Here is a 23,552-nt window from a genome sequence, read left to right as displayed (position 1 = left end):
AGAAAATCATATTGTATGATTTTTAAGTAATTAATTTGCATTTTATTGCATGACATAAGTATTTGATACATCAGAAAAGCTTGAGATGCTTCTTACAGAGCCAATCCTTAGTTGCCCTGGCTGTGTGTTTCGGGTCATTGTCATGCTGGAAGACCCAGCCACGACCCATCTTCAATGCTCTTACTGAGGGAAGGAGGTTGTTGGCCAAGATCTCGCGATACATGGCCCCATCCATCCTCCCCTCAATACGGTGCAGTCGTCATCATTCCCAAAGAATGATGTTTCCACCTCCATGCTTCACGGTTGGGATGGTGTTCTTGGGGTTGTACTCCTCCTTCTTCTTCCTCCAAACACGGCGAGTGGAGTTTAGACCAAAAAGCTCTATTTTTGTCTCATCAGACCACATGACCTTCTCCCATTCTTCCTCTGGATCATCCAGATGGTCATTGGCAAACTTCAGACGGGCCTGGACATACGCTGGCTTGAGCAGGGGGACCTTGCGTGCGCTGCAGGATTTTAATCCATGACGGCGTAGTGTGTTACTAATGGTTTTCTTTGAGACTGTGGTCCCAGCTCTCTTCAGGTCATTGACCAGGTAGTTCTGGGCTGATCCCTCACCTTCCTCATGATCATTGGTGCCACACGAGGTGAGATCTTGCATGGAGCCCCAGACCGAGGGTGATTGACCGTCACCTTGAACTTCTTCCATTTTCTAATAATTGCCCCAACAGTTGTTGCCTTCTCACCAAGATGCTTGCCTATTGTCCTGTAGCCCATCCCAGCCTTGTGCAGGTCTACAATTTTATCTCTGATGTCCTTACACAGCTCGCTGGTCTTGGCCATTGTGGAGAGGTTGGAGTCTGTTTGATTGAGTTTGTGGACAGGTGTCTTTTATACAGGTAACGAGCTCAAACAGGTGCAGTTAATACAGGTAACGAGTGGAGAACAGGAGGGATTCTTAAAGAAAAACTAACAGGTCTGTGAGAGCCAGAATTCTTACTGGTTGGTAGGTGATCAAAAACTTATGTCATGCAGTGCCAACTTTTGAAAGCCAGTCACCCCCCCCTCCCCCCACTCATGTAAACAAAACTTTCTCATATTTTCTTCTTGCTAAATTAAAAAGGTACTGTAGTTTCCCAGATACTTTCCACCTTTCCCTCCGCTATACATCCATGGCACTTCCTATAACCTCTGCCTCAATCTAATCCTTGTTTAGTGTTACTGAATCAGGCGCTCTGTCAGATGTATCATTTTTCATTTCTCAATGAACAAAACAAAAAAAGGTTAGCAACACTGTTTCAAGACGCATCAGTGACATGGCAGATGTTTTGAAACAATTACTGCTTCACATACAAGCCAGTGAATTATATGCGTTACAGCTGGATGAGTCAACAGACGTGGCGTGGCGGTCCTAGCACAGCTCCTGGTATATGTCTGTTACGCTTATGGGGAGTCAATTAAGAAAGGCATCCTCTTCTGAAAACCACAGGAAACCAGAACAACATGAGAGGATATTTTTAAGGTTGGACAGCTTTGTGACATCAAATGGACTTTGGTGGTCAAGATGTGTTGGAATCTGTACTGATGGCGCAAAAGCCATGACAGGGAGACACAGTGGAGTGGTATCGCACGTGCAAGCAGTTGCTCCCAACGCCACTTGGGTACATTGCAGCATCCCCCGAGAGGCCCTTCCTGCCAAGGGAATGCCTGATGGCTTGAAAGACGTTTGGGATACTACAGTGAAAATGGTTAACTTTGTTAAAGCATATTTTCTGCATTATGCAATGATATCATTGTATGATTTTTTTTGTGTGCAAATGAACTTAAGCTTAAGGACAATGCCAAATGTGATATAGCGAAGCACCTGAGTGAGCTGGGTGCGCATATACGCAGGTATTTCCCGAAACGGATGACACAAACAACTGGATTCGTTATCCCCTTCATGCCCTGCCTCCAGTCCACTTACCGATATCTGTACAAGAGAGCCTCATCAAAATTGCAAAAAGCGGTTCTGTGAACATTTAATTTAATCAGAAGCCACTGCCCAGATTTCTGGATAGGGCTGCCTGTGCTTAGAGTTTCTGTGCTTAGAGTTTCTTGCCTTGGCAAATTTAATAAATATATCGTAGTGTGTGTGGCTGGCTTACAATGATGGCAAAAACAACATTTAAGAGTGCGCTGACCCTGGTGCAGTTGGAGGCTGAATGTTTGAAGGGGTACGGGGACTATAAAAAGGTTTGGGGACCACTGTTCAAGTACGGCCAATATTAAAAACAGTCAAATGCTTCTCAAAGATGCCCTCTGGTGGTCAAACTAGCACTATCTAGCATTAATGGCAACAATGGCTGACACTTAATAACTTGCCGTAGAATTCTGGGGCAGTGAGCAAGCTGTGCTGGATAGCCCCCTTTTTTTTGGTACCATTTGAAAAGAAACACGTTGAAGTTCGTGGAAATGTGAATTGAATGTAGGAGAATAACACAATAGATCTGGTAGAAGGAAATGCAAAGAAACAAGAAAAAACATTTTCTACCACCATCTTTGAAATACAACCCACTCTGGTTGTAATTCAGATGTCCACAAGATGGCAGCAGTGTATGTGCAAAGTTTCAGACGGATAACTTGAAGTATGAGTGAACTACATGACATTTAGTGTGAAGTCAGCCAGGTACATTTGGGCAAATCGTGAAGGAGACATTTGCATTCATATTAAATATTTCTGCAAGAATATTGTCAAATCTGTATACTTGGACTTTGATTTAGCTTTTCCAGTATTAGCAGCCATATCATAAGTTCAACATTTACAAAACAACCAGTTTTCATAACTCTGAATATTCGTATAATTTTTGTCCAAAAGGAAAAGGCATGATGTCGCAAAACGTTAGCGCCTACATTTTGCGACAGATACAGGGTTTCCGGATACTCCCATTCAGCCCAGCTCATTGGCTATCTAGCTAGCTTTGTTTGACCCCGATTGGTGCTTATTTGACAAAGATACAGTTGATCAAATGAAGACCGGCCGCGTCATCGGCGTGCCATGAAGGCGTCACTCTCTGACCAAATTTGGTGTCCTATAGGTTATACCACACCCCTAATGATATAGTGAAGTCTGGTTATGTTCTAGGATCTCTGAGGAATACATACAAATGTGATTTGCCTGGTTGAAACAACATTTAGGGTTAGATTTTCACAGATTCCTTTCTTTGCAAATTGAACATGTGGAAATACAAAACCGATCGTGCATGTTATATGGACCTTTTTAGGATATGAAAAATAATTTTATCTAACAAAACGACACTTCATGTTATCTCTTGGACCCTTTCTATGATATATTCTGAAATCTCTCTCTGATTTAAGTACACATTTCACCTGAATTTATCAAACCTATCGCAGTGAAAAAAAGTGTTTTGTTGTTAGGAGCTCTCCTCAAACAATAACATGGCATTATTTCACAGTAATAACTACAATGCAGTTATATTCAATTCTTGTTAAGCTTTCAGCCGATAAAAGACACTTATATGTACCAGCATTTGTTGTTTCTCTAAAATCTGCATGATTTACAACTGTCGGTACACACCGATCTTGACAACCCATTTCTGCATGGACTTTACTTTGTGCATGGGGGCATTGTCATGCTGAAACTGGAAAGGGCCTTGCCACAAAGTTGGAAGCACAGAATTGTCTATAATGTTATTGATTTCGGTAGCGGTAAGAATTCCCTTCAGTGGAACTAAGGGAACTAGCCTGAACCATGAAACAGCCAAAGACATTATTCCTCCTCCACCAAACTTTACAGTTGGAACTATGCATTCCGGGCAGGTAGCGCTCTCTTGCCATCCGCCAAACCCAGATCCGTCCTTCGGACTGCCAGATGTTGAAGCGTGATTCATCACTCCAGAGAACGCATTTCCATTGCTCCAGAGTCCAAAGGCGGCGAGCTTTACACCACTCCATTGCACATGGTGATTTTAGGCTTGTGTGCGACTGCTTATCCATGGAAATCCATTTCATGAAGCTCCCGACAAACAGTTCTTGTGCGGATGTTGCTTCCAGAGGCAGTTTGGAACTCGGTACTGAGCCGAGGACAGACGATTTTTACACGGTATGTGCTTCAGGTAGTCCTGTTCTGTGAGCTTGTGTGGCCTACCACTTTGAGGCTCAGCAGTTGTTGCTCCTAGATGTTTCCACATTACAATAACAGCACTTACAGCTGACCGGGGCAGCTCTAGCAGGGCAGAAATTTGACGAGCTGACTTGTTGGAAAGGTGGCGACCTATGACGGTGCCACGTTGAAAGCCACTGAGCTCTTCAGTAAGGCCATTCTACTGCCAATGTTAGTCTATGGAGATTGCAGACCCGTGTGCTCGATTTTATACACCTCTCAGCAACAGGTGTGGCTGAAATGGCAGAATCCACTCATTTTAAGTGGTGTCTACATACTTTTGTATAGTGTATGTAGCGGTGTAATAATGCTATATGGATGTACCGTTTTATCTTCTTTTAAATGTTTGATGTAAGTGCCTTACTGTGTTTGGACCCCTGCCTTGGTAGCAGCTAATGTGGATCCCTAATAAATACAAATACCTCCCTCCCATGTTACCACATGTATCACTGCAGACATCTTTCCCTTTAGCTTCACATCTGTCAGCGGGACTCAGACACACACGATACACAAAGAAACCACACACACACACACACACACACACAGCACGAGGCTCATCGATTAGTAATCATATATTAAAGATATACTCAGGCTATTCTGGAGGAGGAAAGCCACTGACACACACACCAAAATATTCAAGCAGACAAACCACAAAGCCAGAGTCAAAAACCAAATATCCACAGGAACAACAACCACAACCCAAATCATGCACCCATGTACGCATAAACAAACGTACACACGTGCGCACACTCACACACTTTAAAAAGCACTCACCCCTATCCGTTGAGTCTGACAGCTCTACAGGCTAGAAAAAGGTCAGCAGACACACAACCGCACGTGGCTGGTTCGTTTGAAGGTCAGACAGTCGAGAGTTTATAATGCACGCACACAACACATCACACACACACACACAAAAAGAGTGCTTAGCCATCACACTGACAATGCAACTCCCTGTGCGTTGCCAATACAGTGCTTCTCTATGTGGCTGAAGAGACAATGCATTCCTATGGGGACTGAAAGAGAGAGATACTACTCTAACAGCACACAGTGTGTAAGGTATGGATGGAATGGCTGAGTAGGAGACAGGAGAGAAAAGGAAAGCAGATAAAAAAAACTAGGAGAGAAGCGGAGAAGAAATACGATATGAAAGGGAAGAAGGACAAAAGAGGAGGGGCCAGAGAGAAGGGGGGGGGGAACGGGGAATAGAAAGGTGGAGAACACGTGGAGGAGAAAAGAGGAGTGGAGGATATGATAGAGGCAAGGTTATTATTAGTCGTGTAATACAGTGCTTCTCTCTCAGGTGGTCAGCTCATCCCTCCTGAATCCAGTGTGTGTGTGTGTGTGTGTCTGTGTTTGTGTTCATCCCTCCTGAATCTCAAAGAAAAGCTGGGTCACTTCACTACTCCTCTGCAGCTAAGGCACAGTACAGCTCACACCACTGTAGCAGGCCACATGAAATAAAATACTATAGTATCCTGTAGTATTACTATATTTATATACTATAGTATTCACTATAGTGTTTTGAGGAAAGCTTAGTGATGAGCTTGGAGGGCACTATGGTGATCCTCTTATGCAGGTGGGAGAGGGCATTGTGTAGTATAGTATTCTACAGTATACTAAAAGAATACTATAGTAAGCACTACACGATCAAGGGATACTACAGTGTGGAGTATAATATTCTACAGTATACTACAAAATGATGTAGTAAGCACAACACGATTGAGGAATACTGCAGTGTGTAGTATAGTATTCCACAGTATACGCCACAATATCAGAGAATTTTATACTAAGCAATTTAGTATTTTATATTAAACTGTAGTCTTTTTTTATGTGGGACTGCACAATACAGACTCAATCAAGAGTGTATAGATCATATGCTCAGTGGGATCCTGTGGGATCCTTGGGACGACCCTGCCCTAAACCCTAACCTTAACCATAACCCTTACTTTAACATTTTAACTTCAATGGGGTGACGTCAGAGTTGAGTCGCCACAAGCATCCCACTTAGCATTTACCAATGATATGCACATTCCAAATTCCACCAAAGACAGAGTGGCTGCATTCAATCACACCAGCACTGGGGAAAACCTCACTGCTGCAAAACAGATAGAGAGCTGCATTCACTCAGTGAAGCGGCTGTAGGTGAAATGTTGCTGCTGCTATGCTTTATCCCATGTACCAACACACTTTGTTAGGTGACAAACTAAGATGAAAACACACCTTCTTCCACGGTGGAGTCTAGCTGTGTGACTTTGACAGCCAGTATGTCTACTCTCTCCTGTAGGTTGTTCATTCTCATGTAGAAGCTGTTGGCTTCATTGAACAGCTCTCCAAAGATGTCCTCCGCATGACGACCTGCAGGAGGAAGAGACACATTAGTACACAGGATAACACACACACCTTAATCAATGGGCAGGAATTCTCTATAGTCTCACTGCTGTGCCCCCTGCAGAGCTGCTGTCTGACATCCAGCAGAGAACAATGCATTATAGTCAGCCTGCTCCACAGTGTGTACACACACCTTATCAAGGGACACTGCATATATATATATATATTATATATATATATATATATATATATATATATATATATATATATATATATATATATATATATATATAAATTAAAACAGCACCTACTGTAACATCGCTGGGTGCTATGTCAGGTTATTGACTAGATATAAGGACTTATCATTGTTATAGCACTGATACATATTGTACCACACATCAATAATGTAGTCTAACACTGAGTGAAGGTGGTTTCAAAGCACACTCAAGTGCACTTCAGTCATTGTCTCTAGGGTGGAGAGGTGGAAGTCGGAGTTGTCTTTTAGTCTAATGAAGCTTCCCTGTCAAAGGAATACCATTAGACCACAATAACAAGGTGTACTTACTTTACTACGCAAGGGATTCACCCCAAAGTGGACACATTAGCAACCACTGGTGTAGAGGCTACTGGCATGACTAACAGACTATTATTCAAATGTATTAAATAAATAATACCCCCTTAGACACAAAGTCCTTAGATATTTATGCTATCCCATAGAAGCCATAGGGCAAAGCTGGGTGAATGTAGAGCCACAAATACTGGCAATTTGTATTAGCTTCAAGAGTCAGCCTACTGGTAAGTGTCCATTATTATCATTTGCAGGTGTCTGGGTCAGAAAGTCAAGCTAATCTATTCCCATCTCAACCTCTACAGCAGACCTGATCAGCATACAGGATAATTCTATAGGAGACCAGGATAACCCTAGGAGGCACAGACCAGTGAGGAGATGGATGGATTTCCAATAGGTGCACAGATCATGGCCTCCCATGTTTAAACCATGCTCCTATCTCTCTCTCCTGCCCTTCACTGATGTGTTTGTTTCACACAAATAACAACCCCGCCCCCGGTGCGCGTGCACACACACACTTACTGAGGCTACCAAGCTGTTTGATGATGGCAGCGAGGGTGCTATTGGTAACACACTCCAGTTCACTGGTGACTCCATCAGGTACTGTACCTCGACACAGGTGTCTCGGCTCTATACTTCGTTTTACCAATGGCATGGTTTACCTATGGGGAGAGAGATGGAAGAAAGTGCAAGAAAGAGTGAGAAATGGACAAAAAAGTGAGGGAGGGAGAGAGAGAGGTGTCTGGGCTCTATACTGCGCTTTACCAATGGCATGGTGATTTACCTGGGGGAAGAGATGGAGAGAGAGCTGTAAGTAGTGGTAGAGAGAGAGGCAGTAGGAAAGACAGGGTGACAAAAGAAGAGTAGAAGGAGAGTTAGACAAAGGGAAGAAAGAAGTAGGGAGGGAGAAAAGAAGCACAGGAAAAGGATAAATCAAAAGTGAACATCACAGAAGACATGATATTACACTAATCAACTCAGACAGTCAGATCAGACATCCACAGCGATTAACTAAATACAAACTGCCTTCTGATCAGCCTGTAGGCCACATAGATAACTATCTCCACTGACTTAGAGACAGTGACCTGATCTGGGTGACTGGCTCTGTTAATATTGGGCTGGTGTCAGGCCCCCCGGGACCAGTTGCCTGCCAAGCAGCTTTGTGTCAGTGCGACTGGGATCTGTGCAGGGTCCAATGAGGCGGAATGGTTGGTTCAGTGTTAACTGTTAACTGCCACAGCTTGTGCTGCTACTGCTGGGCTGTCTTATCACTGGTGAGAGGACAGAATAAGGAGAGTCCCTGAACGCGTAACAAATGGCATCCTGTTCCCTATATAGTGCACTACTTTTGACCAAATCCATATGGACCCTGGTCAAAAGGTAGTGCCCTATAAAAGGGAAGAGTATGCCATTTGGGATGCACCCCTATCATGATAGGGGAGCACAATGTCTTTGTAGAAAAAGACGGAAAAACTCTGCTGCGAAGAACAATCTCTTCTCCCTCTCTCCCGCTTCAAAGAAGCTACACGTGAGATGGAACTGTAGCTCCTCTCTCTCTTTTCTGAATTTGGTCCATGGCCTCTTCTGCCCTTGGATTTTAACTGTGTGATGTGTGTCAGACCAGTGTGTGTGTTTGATATACGCACGCACGTACGTACACACGCACACACAGAGACACAGAGACACACACACACACACAGAGACACAGAGAGCATGGATGCGTGTGTGAAGTATTTATGTCAGTTCTCTATGTGATAGTAATTGTGACGGTGATTATCTTGGAAGTGTGGGAGTGTGTGTGGAATGGCTGACTTCCACAGCACTGACCGGGGAAAACACACAGACACACACACCGCCTTCCCAACTGAGATGGAAAAAGGGAACCAAGGCACAAATGAAAAGTGATGATGAGCGCTATTTATGTGTGTGTATGTGTTGGTTGTTTGGTTTGTCCCAATTGAGCTCTGCCTGTCATCCTAACAGATAGTGTCTGTCCTCTCTCCATCTCACATAGGGTTGCAAAGGGTCGGAAACTTTCCGGTAAATTTCCGGAATTGTTCCATGGGAAGTTAAGCCAGGGAATTTTGCTTACATTTATCAAAAAAAGTTAGCCTATAAACAGTCAACTTTTTTTGTGGGATACACATTAGGCAATTCTAGGTCTTGTGGCACATTTTGGTTAAACTGTCCCCAATTCAATGGAATTGCAACCCTCTGCATGCACAGTGAATTCTTCCATCATATGTACAGTGCCTTGCGAAAGTATTCGGCCCCCTTGAACTTTGCGACCTTTTGCCACATACATTTCAGGCTTCAAACAAAGATATAAAACTGTCTTTTTTTGTGAAGAATCAACAACAAGTGGGACACAATCATGAAGTGGAACGACATTTATTGGATATTTCAAACTTTTTTAACAAATCAAAAACTGAAAAATTGGGCGTGCAAAATTATTCAGCCCCTTTACTTTCAGTGCAGCAAACTCTCTCCAGAAGTTCAGTGAGGATCTCTGAATGATCCAATGTTCACCTAAATGACTAATGATGATAAATACAATCCACCTGTGTGTAATCAAGTCTCCGTATAAATGCACCTGCACTGTGATAGTCTCAGAGGTCCGTGAAAAGCGCAGAGAGCATCATGAAGAACAAGGAACACACCAGGCAGGTCCGAGATACTGTTGTGAAGAAGTTTAAAGCCGGATTTGGATACAAAAAGATTTCCCAAGCTTTAAACATCCCAAGGAGCACTGTGCAAGCGATAATATTGAAATGGAAGGAGTATCAGACCACTGCAAATCTGGCCTTTATGGAAGAGTGGCAAGAAGAAAGCCATTTCTTTAAGATATCCATAAAAAGTGTTGTTTAAAGTTTGCCACAAGCCACCTGGGAGACACACCAAACATGTGGAAGAAGGTGCTCTGGTCAGATTAAACCAAAATTGAACTTTTTGGCAACAATGCAAAACGTCATGTTTGGCGTAAAAGCAACACAGCTCATCACCCTGACCACACCATCCCCACTGTCAAACATGGTGGTGGCAGCATCATGGTTTGGGCCTGCTTTTCTTCAGCAGGGACAGGGAAGATGGTTAAAATTGATGGGAAGATGGATGGAGCCAAATACAGGACCATTCTGGAAGAAAACCTGATAGAGTCTGCAAAAGACCTGAGACTGGGACGGAGATTTGTCTTCCAACAAGACAATGATCCAAAACATAAAGCAAAATCTACAATGGAATGGTTCAAAAAGAAACATATCCAGGTGTTAGAATGGCCATATCAAAGTCCAGACCTGAATCCAATCGAGAATCTGTGGAAAGAACTGAAAACTGCTGTTCACAAATGCTCTCCATCCAACCTCACTGAGCTCGAGCTGTTTTGCAAGGAGGATTGGGAAAAAATTTCAGTCTCTCGATGTGCAAAACTGATAGAGACATACCCCAAGCGACATACAGCTGTAATCGCAGCAAAAGGTGGCGCTACAAAGTATTAACTTAAGGGGGCTGAATAATTTTGCACGCCCAATTTTTCAGTTTTTGATTTGTTAAAAAGGTTTGAAATATCCAATAAATGTCGTTCCACTTCATGATTGTGTCCCACTTGTTGTTGATTCTTCACACAAAAATACAGTTTTATATCTTTATGTTTGAAGCCTGAGATGTGACAAAAGGTCGCAAAGTTCAAGGGGGCCGAATACTTTCGCAAGGCACTGTACAGCTGATTCTCAAGATCTTGCACACTATTGAGCCAATACTACTACACTGTCTGAGCCAAGGACTACATGCTTTCTGGTAAGTTTAGATTACAATACTGGGTAGAGTGAATATAATTTTTTGTTAACTAGTAAATAGTAGCCTACAGCAAAGTGTGTTTAAATCATTTCTAACTTGTTAACAATTTCTGCTAGTTAGATTCACCTGTTTCCATACATGTTTCATTTAAAAAAAATGTATCTTACAATAATTTAACTGCTTAACTATTTATCTGTACATGGAATTGTATTTTTTTAAACTCTGTTTGCCTAATCTTTACAGGAACATTCCATGGCACTATCTGATGTGTGGAGACATTTCACTGCAGCTAATGTAGAAGGAAAAGATGTGTACATTTGCAAATACTGTGCCAAATCATATGTGAAGAATGCAACAAAGACGCAGAATCATCTGGCCAAGTGCATAAAGTTCCCTCAGACTCACAACAAGCAACCTCTGACAAAGGACCCTCTATTTCTATTCGAGGTGAAAATGATGAATCAGACACCTTATCAATAGCAACAGCTCATGGTCCTACCTGAATCAGAAGATTTTTTTTGACTCAATGGAGGAACGTAGTCAGAGAAATGCTGGTGAATGTCTTGCTCGAGCTGTGTATGCAACTGGTTCACCTCTGATAGTCACAGGCAGTGTATAGGAAGATATTTCTGAATGTTCTTCCCCCAGCATACACTCCTCCAAACAGTCATGCTTTATACACTCTACAAGAGATACACTCTACAAGAGAGCCAAGGAAATGGTTAGGTATGTGAAGGGTCATCAAGTTATAGCAGCAATCTACCTCACCAAGCAAAGTGAGAAGACTAATAGCACCACATTGAAGCTGCCCAGCAGCACCCATTGGGGTGGTGTTGTCATCATGTTTGACAGTCTCCTGAAGGAGAAGGAGACTCTCCAAGAAATTGGCCATACTGTCTGCCGATATGGGCAGCCCCATCAAGAGGATCCTCCTGGATGATGTATTTTGGGAGAGAATGGTAAATTGCCTTGGTGGATACATCTCATTATTGTAATCTATTTTTGAATATTCGATTAGGTTTGTTGACGTCAACCGCATGTTTCAATGGAGAGAGACGCTATGCTAGCCTCATACTATGAATAGACAACTCCGATATGAAGTCTTTTTTTCCCTCGATGTCACGTGTCCTACCTATTTCAGTACATTAATACGTGTAACATCAGTTTGCAAACAAAGTAAAAACAAAAAAATATCAACTCAGCAAAAAAAGAAGCATCCTCTCACTGTCAACTGCATTTATTGTCAGCAAACTTAACATCTGTAAATATTTGTACGTACATAACAAGGTTCAACAAATGAGAGACAAACTGAACAAGTTCCACAGACATGTGACTAACAGAAATTGAATAATGTGGGGGGGGGGGGGGTCAAAATCAAAATGAAGAGTCAGTTTGAGGTTTGTCTGCCTCCTTTCTCGCACACGCTTTTTCAGTTCTGCCCACAACTTTTCTATAGGATTGAGGTCAGGGCTTTGTGATGGCCACTCCAATACCTTGACTTTTCTGTCCTTAAGCCATTTTGTCACAACTTTGGAAGTATGCTTGGGGTCATTGTCCATTTGGAAGACCCATTTGCGACCAAGCTTTAACTTCCTGACTGATGTCTTGAGATGTTGCTTCAATATATCCACATAATTTTCCAACCTCATGATGACAACTCTTTTGCGAGGTGCACCAGTCCCTCCAGCAGCAAAACACCCCCACAACATGATGCTGCCACCCCCGTGCTTCATGGTTGGAATGGTGTCTACAATTATTTTTCTGAAGTCTTGGCTGAGTTCTTTTGATTTCCCATGATGTCAAGCAAAGTGGCACTGAGTTTGAAGGTAGGCCTTGAAATATATACACAGGTCCACTTCCAATTGACTCAAATTATGTCAATTAGCCTATCAGAAGCCATAACATCATTTTATGGAATTTTTCAAGCGGTTTAAAAGGCACATTCAACTTCTGACCCCTGGAATTGTGATACAGTGAATTATAAGTGAAATAATCTGTCTGTAAACAATTGATGGAAAAATACTTAGTAGATGTAGATGTCCTAACCGACTTGCCAAAACTATAGTTTGTTAACAAGAAATTTGTGGAGTGGTTGAAAAACGAGTTTCAATGACTCCAACCTAAGTGTATGTAAACTTCCGACTTCAACTGCATGCATGCATGTATGTATGTTTGTAAGCATTAGGCTTTCCCTGTAAACAAAATTCTCTCTCAAAAAAAACATTACAACTGAATAACAAAACACCCCACTACCACCCCCACCCCATATTGCCCTTGAGTGGGTATATCCCCATTACCTAGAGGGTTGGAGCCTGTCTGTGTGTATAAGATGGAGGGATATCTTTACTCGACGTGAGTAATGCCGCAGGTGTGTGTGCCCCGAGTGTGAGTAATGTGTAGAGGCAGTAGAGGTCACTCAGAAGAGTAGATCACACACACACACACACACACACACACACACACACACACACACACACACACACACACACACACACACACACACACACACACACACACACACACACACACACACACACACACACACACACACACACACACACACACACACACACACACACACACACACACACACACACACACACACACACACACACACACACACACACACACCCTCTAGTCTAGTCATCCCTTTAACCTTGAGGCCTGTCTGGCTGTCCGTCCACTTTAGGATCCACCCATCAGTCCATCCATTACCCTTTATCTCACTTTCTCTCTCTCTCTACCTCTCTGTAGCCATCTGACAAACTCTCTCCTTATTCTGAGAAAAGGATCGCAAGCATTCTCTTTCTCTCTCCCTTTATTCCCCTGCCTCTTTCTCTGTCTTCCTCCCTCTTCCCTTACCCCATAAGGGAAGAGACAGCCATCACCTTTGTCTTGAGATGTCTCAAGGTGAATTCATCTCCTGGTGTTTGGTGGAAAGCAGACTGTAGCAGGTTTTCGACGTCTCTTAGCTCCTATTCCATTTATTCTTTATCCTGAAAAACTCCCATCCCTAACGATTACAGGCATACAAATAACATGATGTAGCCACCACTATGCTTGAACATATGGAGTTATACTCAGTAATGGGTTCTATTGGATTTGCCCCAAACACTTTGTATTCAGGACAAGAAGTTAAATTGCTTTTCCACATTTTTTGCAGTTATCATTTGATGCTTTGTTGCAAACAGGATGCATGTTTGGGAACATTTGTATTCTGTACAGACTTCCTTCTTTTCACTCTGTCAATTAGGGTTAGTATTGTGGAGTAAATACAATGTTGTTGATCCATCCTCAGTTTAATGGCTGTGATAGAATACTAACTATTTTAAAGTCACCATTGGCCTCATGGTGAAATCCATGAGTGGTTTTCTTCCTCTTCAGCCACTGAGTTAGGAAGGACACCTGTTAGGAAGGACACCTGTTAGGAAGGACACCTTCTAGTGACTGGGTGTATTGATACACCATCCAAAGTGTAAATAATAACTTTACCATGCTCAAAAGGATATTCAATATACCAATAGGTGCCCTTCTTTGTGAGGCATTGGAAAACCTCCCAGGTCTTTGTGGTTGAATTGGTGTTTGAAATGCACTGCTCGGCTGAAGGACCTCACAGATAATTGTGTTTGGGGTACAGCGATGAGGAAGTTATTCAAAAATCTGGTTAAACACTTATTGCACACAGAGTGAGTCCATGCAACTTATGTAACATGTTAAGCACATTTTTACAGAGAGAGTGTGTGTTAACTGAAGAGTAGAAGGTTTCATCCAGTGTTTTCCCCTTACTGTCACAATGACATGCAGATCATTATGCATGTACTATATATTCATTCCTCCACACTGATCCAGCGAAATCACAAGTAGGCCTTTGTAAATATGAACAAATTAGCCATTCTATGCAGCATTATACACCAAGTATACAAAGCATTAAGGACTCTTGCGCTTTCTATTATATAGACTGACCAGGTGAAAGCTATGATCCCTTGTCAATGTCACCTGTTAAATCCACTTTAAAAAAATCACTGTTTCCCGGTAGGCCGAACATTATAAATAAGAATTTGTTCTTATTTTCAATGACGGCCTAGGAACAGTAGGTTAACTGCCTTGTTCAGGGGCAGGACGACAGCTTGGGGATTTGTCAGCTCAGGGATTTGAACTTGCAACCTAGTCCAACGCTCTAACCACTAGGCTACGCTGCCGCTGCCTCGAAGTTGACTGAGTCCCCATTTTCATTTACAGCAACAACCTGGGGAATAGTTACAGGGGAGAGAAAGGGGGATGAATGAGCCAATTGGAAGCTGGGGATGATTAGGTGGCCATGATGGTATGAGGCCAGATTGTGGCTTAATACCCCTACTCTTACGATAAGTGACCTTTAGTGACCACAGAGAGTCAGGTCACCCATTTAATGTTCCATCTGAAAGACAGCACCCTACACAGGGCAATTTCCCCAACCACTGTCCTGGGGCATTGGCATATTTTAGACCAGAGAAAAATAATGCCTCTTACTGGCCCTCTAACACCACTTCCAGCAGCATCTGGTCTCCCATCCAGAGACCAATAAGGACCAATCCTGCTTAGCTTCAGAGGCAAGCCAGCAGTGGGATGCATAGCTTGTGTTGCTACAGTAGTGGTTTTTGTTTAAAGCTACATAGTAGGATAGAGCAGCAGGTCAGTAGAGGCGAGTAAAAGGGAGGAGAGGAGGAGAGTGGTGCCAAGGGGCTGTTGCTATAGCAACATGCTGAGAAACCTGCTCTAGACGTGTGCAGCAGTGGAACCCAATGCGACATTGCAATAGTGATGGAGCGAGAGAAAAGGGAAAGACCGAAAGATTGTCTAAGCTACATCTAGATCTAACGCGCTAACACGGTACATAATGCCTATGCCGTGTGCCTTGGCTAGATTTTGTGTGCCCCAGTGCGTAATTAACAAACTTAACACTCTTCCTGGAGTCAGCCGTGTGATGATTCTAACCTGGATTACTTTCAGACAGGTGAGTGTGATTGTCATCTGGTCATAATACAGTAACTGCCCTGGAAGGCGGTCCTTAACTAAATTCCATGGCTGCCCTGGATGGCTCGCTTGCCTAACTAAGCACAATTATCCTTATCTCACTTGACCTACAGACACCGCCAATCTCCAGATGGAAAAAGGTGGAAGGGGGAGGGTGAGACGAGAGCAGGGTCAACAGGGATGAAGTCGAGTGAGGAGAGGGAGAAGGGTGAGGCCATGAGGGAAAGCAGGGAGGGGGAGGGATGAACAGAAGGCTGACTAAGTGGTATCTCTGTCCCTGCCTGGCCTCCCTGTAGGAATGCGTGTTAAAGTCCCAGAGCTAATGCTATCAACATAATCATCCTTTAACCACCCACTGTGACACCAGTCTGCTACAGTCTAGAGGTCGCTAGGCTAACATTATGGCTAATTAGTTAGCTGTGACACCAGTCTGCTATAGCTAGGTCTTATGGATATACATGGGCTCCCGAGTGGTGCAGTGGTCTAAGGCACTGCAGCTCAGTGCTAGAGGTATCACTACAGACCCTAGTTCGATTCTAGGCTGAATCACAACCGGCCGTGATTGGGAATCCCATAGGGTTTGGCCGGGGTAGGCCGTCAACGTAAATAAGAATTTGTTCTTAACATTTATTTGAACTAGGAAAGACAGTTATATAAAATAGGAAGTAAGTCTGTTATACCCAGACCTCTGATTGTGAGAGACATTGGCTAGCAGTCTGCTACAGTCTTAGAGGTTGCTGGGCTAACACAAGCTTAGCTTCATGCTAAATAGCTAGCTACCCTATATGTATCCAGCTAGATGCTAATACAGAGAAAGACAGGGCAAAAGTCTGCTAACTATATGCTAACCACCCACTAATACACCAGTCTGCTACAGTCTAGTTGCTAGGCAAACGTTACAGGTTAATTAGCTAGCCTCTGCAAATATAGCTATGAACACACAGAGAGAGAGAGACAGGGCATGAGTCTGTTAGCTATCCACTCCCCACTTTCTGAGAGAGACATGGTCTGGCTAACACAGGGGTTGATTAGTCAGACAGCTTAACAGAAATATTTCGATAGGCAGGGTTAAAACATTGAATTAAATAAATCCAAAGATTGTGTCACTACATAAAATTACATTCATATCGAAAATGTATTTCTATCATTTCAATTGCTACCACAAGAAGAGAAAGAGTTGACTGCCTTTGAACTCCCCTGATTCCACAGTTTCAAGTAGTCCCCTCCCCCTTCTACCCCTAGTCCCCCCCCCCCATCTCAACTCTTTGATGCGTGTGTTTGTTGACGCTCACAGGAGAGTTCCATTGTATGGGTCATTATCCTGAGATGGAATTACGACTGCACTTCAAGCCACTAATACTAAACCAAAATTATGCAAAATTCTATCCCTCCCCCCATTGACTCGTGCAAGTTCCATGGTACGAGTCATTAGACAGAAATGAAATTACGACTGCACTTCAAGCCGCTAATCCTAAACCCAAATTACTGTATGCACACTACCACCCTCCCTCCCCCTTTTTTGGAAGATGGGTTTGGTGGAGGCGTTGCCATGGTTTCCTTTGAAGTCCTCCAACTTTGGCATCAAATAAAAAGTGAGGGGCAGCAGAGAGCGAGAGAAAGGGAAAAAGGAGGGTGGGAGAAAGAGGGGGTAGAATGAGATAAAGTACAGGACGAGAGAGAGAGGTAGGTAGAGAAAGGGAGAGCGTGAGAGAGCTTGCACAAGGCAAGGAGAACAAGGCCGTTTCCTGTCGTTGTGTTACGACACAGAGGGAGACACGGGTAAGGTGAGGGATTACCAAACAGTCACTGTAAAAGTACTGTGAATAAAACATGGCCATAGGAACACACTACAGCATCTGATGTCATACTGTAGGTTCATAACATGGAGAGGAGATGCAGAGGGCTGCCCTGGAAAGCACACACATACAAAATAGCTTTTGTCCTCATGGGCATATATACAGTTGAAGTCGGAAGGTTACATATACTTTAGACAAATACTTTTAAACCAGTGGTTCTTAACCTTGTTGGAGGTACTGAACCCCACCAGTTTCATATGCGCATTCACCGAACCCTTCTTAATTGGAAAAATAAAATAAGATTTTTTTCAAATTCAAAACATAGGTATATATTTGACTGGTGCACAAAATAAACCGTGCATCAACATCACTGTGTTCAAAGAACAAAATCATCAAAACATGATTTTCACACAAAAACAAAAAAATAATAATGAATATTTACTGCAAATCAAGTGTGACTTCTGCTGTTGCCTTTCAGAGACCAGTTCAGAAATGCGCGGCTTCACCTTGGCAAGTGCCACTCTCATGTCATTTTCACAACAAAGTCTGTTCCATTTCTTCATTTTTATGTCCAGCATCCTCAAAAAGGATTGCTCGCAAAGATATGTTGTAACAAACGGTATGAAAATCTCCAGAGCTTTCTTAGCAATAACAGGGTACGTTACCATTTGTTGACACCAAAACGTTGAAAGCGTTGTTGTTCTGAAGAGTTGCTGTTGAACCTGGCTCTGCTGAATTTCAATGATTTCATCGAGGTATTCATCATTGACATCTGTTGTTTCAACACTAAACGTGAACGGCTGTCTCACCCATGCTGGATATGACTCGCTTGTAGGGAAGTATCCGTCGAGAGACTTTGCAAGCTCATCTAAGTGCGTGGCAATTGCTTGCTTCAGTTCCGCGGGTACAGAAATGTCTCCGATTCCAGATACATCTTCGATCTTACTTACACAGTCGTCCAGCAGGGAAAGTTTGCGAAGTTATCGTTCTCTGTTCGTCGTTTCCATAACGGTAGCTTTTTTTGAAAAGCCTTCAGGTTTTCCTCCGCTTCGATGATGTTGACTCCACCGCCCTGCATCTTTTGATTGAGATGATTGAGAGCTGCGAAGATATCAGCCATGTACGCTAAAATGAGAATGAACTCAGAATTTTTGAAGCGATCTGCATGACAATGTTGGTGCTCTTGCAAAAACAAGGCTAATTCCACACGCATGGCAAAAACACGATTCAGCACCTGTCCCTGGGATAACCACAGAACGTTAGAATGGTACAGAAGTACCTCGAATTCAGAGCCCATTTCTTTACACAGCTCACTGAAGATGCGGTGCCTCAGAGCACTAGTTCGCACATAGTTCACGCATTCCACAACAATTTTCTGCCAGTTTTGAGGCAAGGTTTTCGTTGCCAACGCATGCCTGTGCAGAATACAATGCGTAACAATGATGTGTGGTGCATCGGCTTTCACTAGCGCACCAAAACCAGACTTTCTTCCCAGCATGACTGGAGCTCCGTCCGAACAAACTGCAGAAACCATATCCCACGAAAGATTGTTGTCTTTGAAGAAGTCATCCACAAGTTTCTTCACATCGGCGGCCTTAGTTGTTGTTTAAGAGGCTTACAAAATAAAAAATCTTCCTTTATCACGTCGTCTTTCACATAGCGCACGAATACAGCAAGCTGGCTTAGATTGGAAACGTCTGTGGTCTCGTCGAGTTGAAGGCTGAATTTTGCCGGGCTTGAAATCAGATCTGCAACTACTTGAGCCAAGATGTCTTTGCTCATGTCCTCTATTCTGTCGCTGATGGTGTCATTTGAAAGAGGAATTTGGGATAACTTAACTTCAGCCTCTTTTCCCAGCATGATAATCGCCATCTTCAACACACCTGATTTTATGAGTGTTTCACCAATGGTGTGTGGATTGCCCTGCTTTGCGATCAGGTAAGCAACTTCGTACGATGCTGTGAGGATCGGTTTGTTGATGGGTACAAAGCCGAGAACAGGCAGAGTAGCCTTTTCATCAAATCTGGCTCTCTTCACCTTGAATTCAGCGAGCGTTGTGTTCTTGTATTTTCCATCTCCATGCAGCTTAAGGAAGTGTTCTCTTAGTTTTGCCGGTGCTAGACTAGAATTACTCAACTTGGCATTGCAAATCATGCAGTTAGGATGCTGACTCCCATCACGTTCCGTTATACATGTGAATCCATATTGTACATATTCGTCCGACCACTTTCTTTTTTTGCTCGACATAGTAAGTATGAAGGGATTAAAATATTAAGAAAGAAATCACAAGACGTACCATCACGACAGTCACAAGTCGACTACTGAGCGCACCAAATTCCCTGCAGCACAGATAGGCCAAGCGATGTAGCGTGATCACCTGCAGCCAATGATGGCCAAGCGGGGCGTGTTATCACGAATCATATGAGTCGGATGTGTGTCCTGACCTTCTCCCGAACCCCTGAGACTGACTCACCGAACCCCTGGGGTTCGATCGAACCCAGGTTAAGAACGACTGTTTTAAACTCAGTTTTTCACAAGTTTTTAAGACAATTAATCCTAGTAAAAATTCCCTGTTTTAGGTCAGTTAGGATCACCACTTTATTTTAAGAATGTGAAATGTCAGAATAATAGCAGAGGATGATTTATTTCAGCTTTTTATTTCTTTCATCACATTCCCAGTGGGTCAGAAGTTTACATACACTCAATTAGTATTTGGTAGCATTGCCTTTAAATTGTTTCACTTGGGTCAAACGTTCCGGGCAGCCTTCCACAAGCTTCCCACAATAAGTTCGGTGAATTTTGGCCCATTCCTCCTGACAGAGCTGGTGTAACGGAGTCAGGTTTGTAGGCCTCCTTGCTCGCACACTCTTTTTCAGTTCTGCCAGCAAATTTTCAATGGCATTGAGGTCAGGGCTTTGTGATGGCCACTCCAATACCTTGACTTTGCTGTCCTTAAGCCATTTTGCCACAACTTTGGAAGTATGCTTAGGGTCATTGTCCATTTGGAAGACCCATTTGCGACCAAGCTTTAACTTCCTGACTGATGTCTTGAGATGTTGCTTCAATATATCCACATCATTTCCTGCCTCATGATGTCATCTATTTTGTGAAGTGCACCAGTCCCTCCTGCAGCAAAGCACCCCCACAACATGATACTGCCACCCACGTGCTTCACGGTTGGGATGGTGTTCTCCGGCTTGCAAGCCTCCCCCTTTTTCCTCCAAACATAACAATGGTCATTAATGACAAACAGTTCTATTTTTGTTTCATCAGACCAGAGGACATTTCTCCAAAAAGTACAATCTTTGTCCCCATGTGCAGTTGCAAACCGTAGTCTGGCTTTGTTAATGGCGGTTTTGGAGCAGTGGCTTCATCCTTGCTGAGCAGCCTTTCAGGTTATGTCGATATAGGACACGTTTTACTGTGGATTATAGATACTTCTGTACCGTTTCCCCCAGCATCTTCAGAGTCTCCTTCCTGAGCGTTATGATGGCTGTGTGGTTCGATGGTGTTTATACTTGCGTACTATTGTTGGTACAGATGAACGTGGTACATTCAGGCGTTTGGAAATTTGTCCCACAGATGTACAAGATTTGTGGAGGTATACAATTTTTTCTGACGTTTTGGCTGATTTCTTTTGATTTTCCCATAATGTCAAGCAAAGAAGCACTGAGTTTGAAGGTAGGCCTTGAAATACAGTGCCTTGCGAAAGTATTCGGCCCCCTTGAACTTTGCGACCTTTTGCCACATTTCAGGCTTCAAACATAAAGATATAAAACTGTATTTTTTTGTGAAGAATCAACAACAAGTGGGACACAATCATGAAGTGGAACGACATTTATTGGATATTTCAAACTTTTTTAACAAATCAAAAACTGAAAAATTGGGCGTGCAAAATTATTCAGCCCCTTTACTTTCAGTGCAGCAAACTCTCTCCAGAAGTTCAGTGAGGATCTCTGAATTATCCAATGTTGACCTAAATGACTAATGATGATAAAATACAATCCACCTGTGTTTAATAAAGTCTCCGTATGAATGCACCTGCACTGTGATAGTCTCAGAGGTCCGTTAAAAGCGCAGAGAGCATCATGAAGAAGAAGGAACACACCAGGCAGGTCCGAGATACTGTTGTGAAGAAGTTTAAAGCCGGATTTGGATACAAAAAGATTTCCCAAGCTTTAAACATCCCAAGGAGCACTGTGCAAGCGATAATATTGAAATGGAAGGAGTATCAGACCACTGCAAATCTACTAAGACCTGGCCGTCCCTCTAAACTTTCAGCTCATACAAGGAGAAGACTGATCAGAGATGCAACCAAGAGGCCCATGATCACTCTGGATGAACTGCAGAGATCTACAGCTGAGGTGGGAGACTCTGTCCATAGGACAACAATCAGTCGTATATTGCACAAATCTGGCCTTTATGGAAGAGTGGCAAGAAGAAAGCCATTTCTTTAAGATATCCATAAAAAGTGTCGTTTAAAGTTTGCCACAAGCCACCTGGGAGACACACCAAACATGTGGAAGAAGGTGCTCTGGTCAGATTAAACCAAAATTGAACTTTTTGGCAACAATGCAAAACGTTATGTTTGGCGTAAAAGCAACACAGCTCATCACCCTGAACACACCATCCCCACTGTCAAACATGGTGGTGGCAGCATCATGGTTTGGGCCTGCTTCTCTTCAGCAGGGACAGGGAAGATGGTTAAAATTGATGGGAAGATGGAGGGAGCCAAATACAGGACCATTCTGGAAGAAAACCTGATGGAGTCTGCAAAAGACCTGAGACGTAGATTTGTCTTCCAACAAGACAATGATCCAAACCATAAAGCAAAATCTACAATGGAATGGTTCAAAAATAAACATATCCAGGTGTTAGAATGGCCAAGTCAAAGTCCAGACCTGAATCCAATCGAGAATCTGTGGAAAGAACTGAAAACTGCTGTTCACAAATGCTCTCCATCCAACCTCACTGAGCTCGAGCTGTTTTGCAAGGAGGAATGGGAAATAAATTCAGTCTCTCGATGTGCAAAACTGATAGAGACATACCCCAAGCGACTTACAGCTGTAATCGCAGCAAAAGGTGGCGCTACAAAGTATTAACTTAAGGGGGCTGAATATTTTTGCACGCCCAATTTTTCAGTTTTTGATATGTTAAAAATGTTTGAAATATCCAATAAATGTCGTTCCACTTCATGATTGTGTCCCACTTGTTGTTGATTCTTCACAAAAAAATACAGTTTTTATATCTTTATGTTTGAAGCCTGAAATGTGGCAAAAGGTCGCAAAGTTCAAGGGGGCCGAATACTTTCTCAAGGCACTGTACATGCACAGGTACAACTCAAATTATGTCAATTAGCCTATCAGAAGCATATAAAGCCATGACATCATTTCCTGGAATTTTCCAAGATGTTTAAAGGCACTGTTATCTTAGTGTATGTAAACTTCTGACCCCCTGGAATTGTGATATAGTGAATTATAAGTTAAATAATCTGTCTGTAAACAATTGTTGAAAAAATTACTTGTGTCATGCACAAAGTAGATGTCCTAACCGACTTGCCAAAACTATAGTTTGTTAACAAGAAATGTGTGGAGTGGTTGAAAAACGAGTTTCAATGACCCCAACCTAAGTGTGTAAACTTCCGACTTCAACTGTATGGAAAATGAATTTTCCTTGTTTTACAATCCTTGTGGGGGCTTTAGAATACACACAAAATCTCTCAATACCAGTATACAAGGGAATAGTGACCACAGTCAATAGGCCTAGTGTGAGAGAGATGAACAGAGAGAGTGTGCGTGTGTAACATGCTATGGTTGTGTGTGTGTAGTTCCCCTCCCTTTCTGACCCCGGCCGTCAGAGACTATTAAATGTGTTGCCCCCAACACAATCGCAA

At 42.9% G+C, this 23,552-nt stretch overlaps 1 protein-coding gene across 3 annotated transcripts in view; it reads right to left on the bottom strand.

Annotated features, from left to right (window-relative positions):
* zgc:109889 (WH2 domain-containing protein) overlaps positions 1-23,552 on the bottom strand; it is a 66,332-nt gene that overhangs the window by 29,074 nt on the left and 13,706 nt on the right. For all 3 annotated transcript variants that reach the window (XM_031832059.1, XM_031832058.1, XM_031832057.1), the window contains exons 2-3: positions 7,581-7,720; positions 6,383-6,517 (exon numbers count right to left, since the gene is read on the bottom strand). In XM_031832059.1, the coding sequence (XP_031687919.1) occupies positions 6,383-6,517; positions 7,581-7,713 (268 nt within the window). In that variant the 5' untranslated portion in view covers positions 7,714-7,720. The remainder of the gene's footprint in view (positions 1-6,382; positions 6,518-7,580; positions 7,721-23,552) is intronic.

Source organism: Oncorhynchus kisutch, linkage group LG9 (assembly GCF_002021735.2).
Source record: "Oncorhynchus kisutch isolate 150728-3 linkage group LG9, Okis_V2, whole genome shotgun sequence".
NCBI classification, from domain to species: Eukaryota; Metazoa; Chordata; class Actinopteri; order Salmoniformes; family Salmonidae; genus Oncorhynchus; species Oncorhynchus kisutch.
This window is presented reverse-complemented; position numbering and strand designations above follow the sequence as displayed.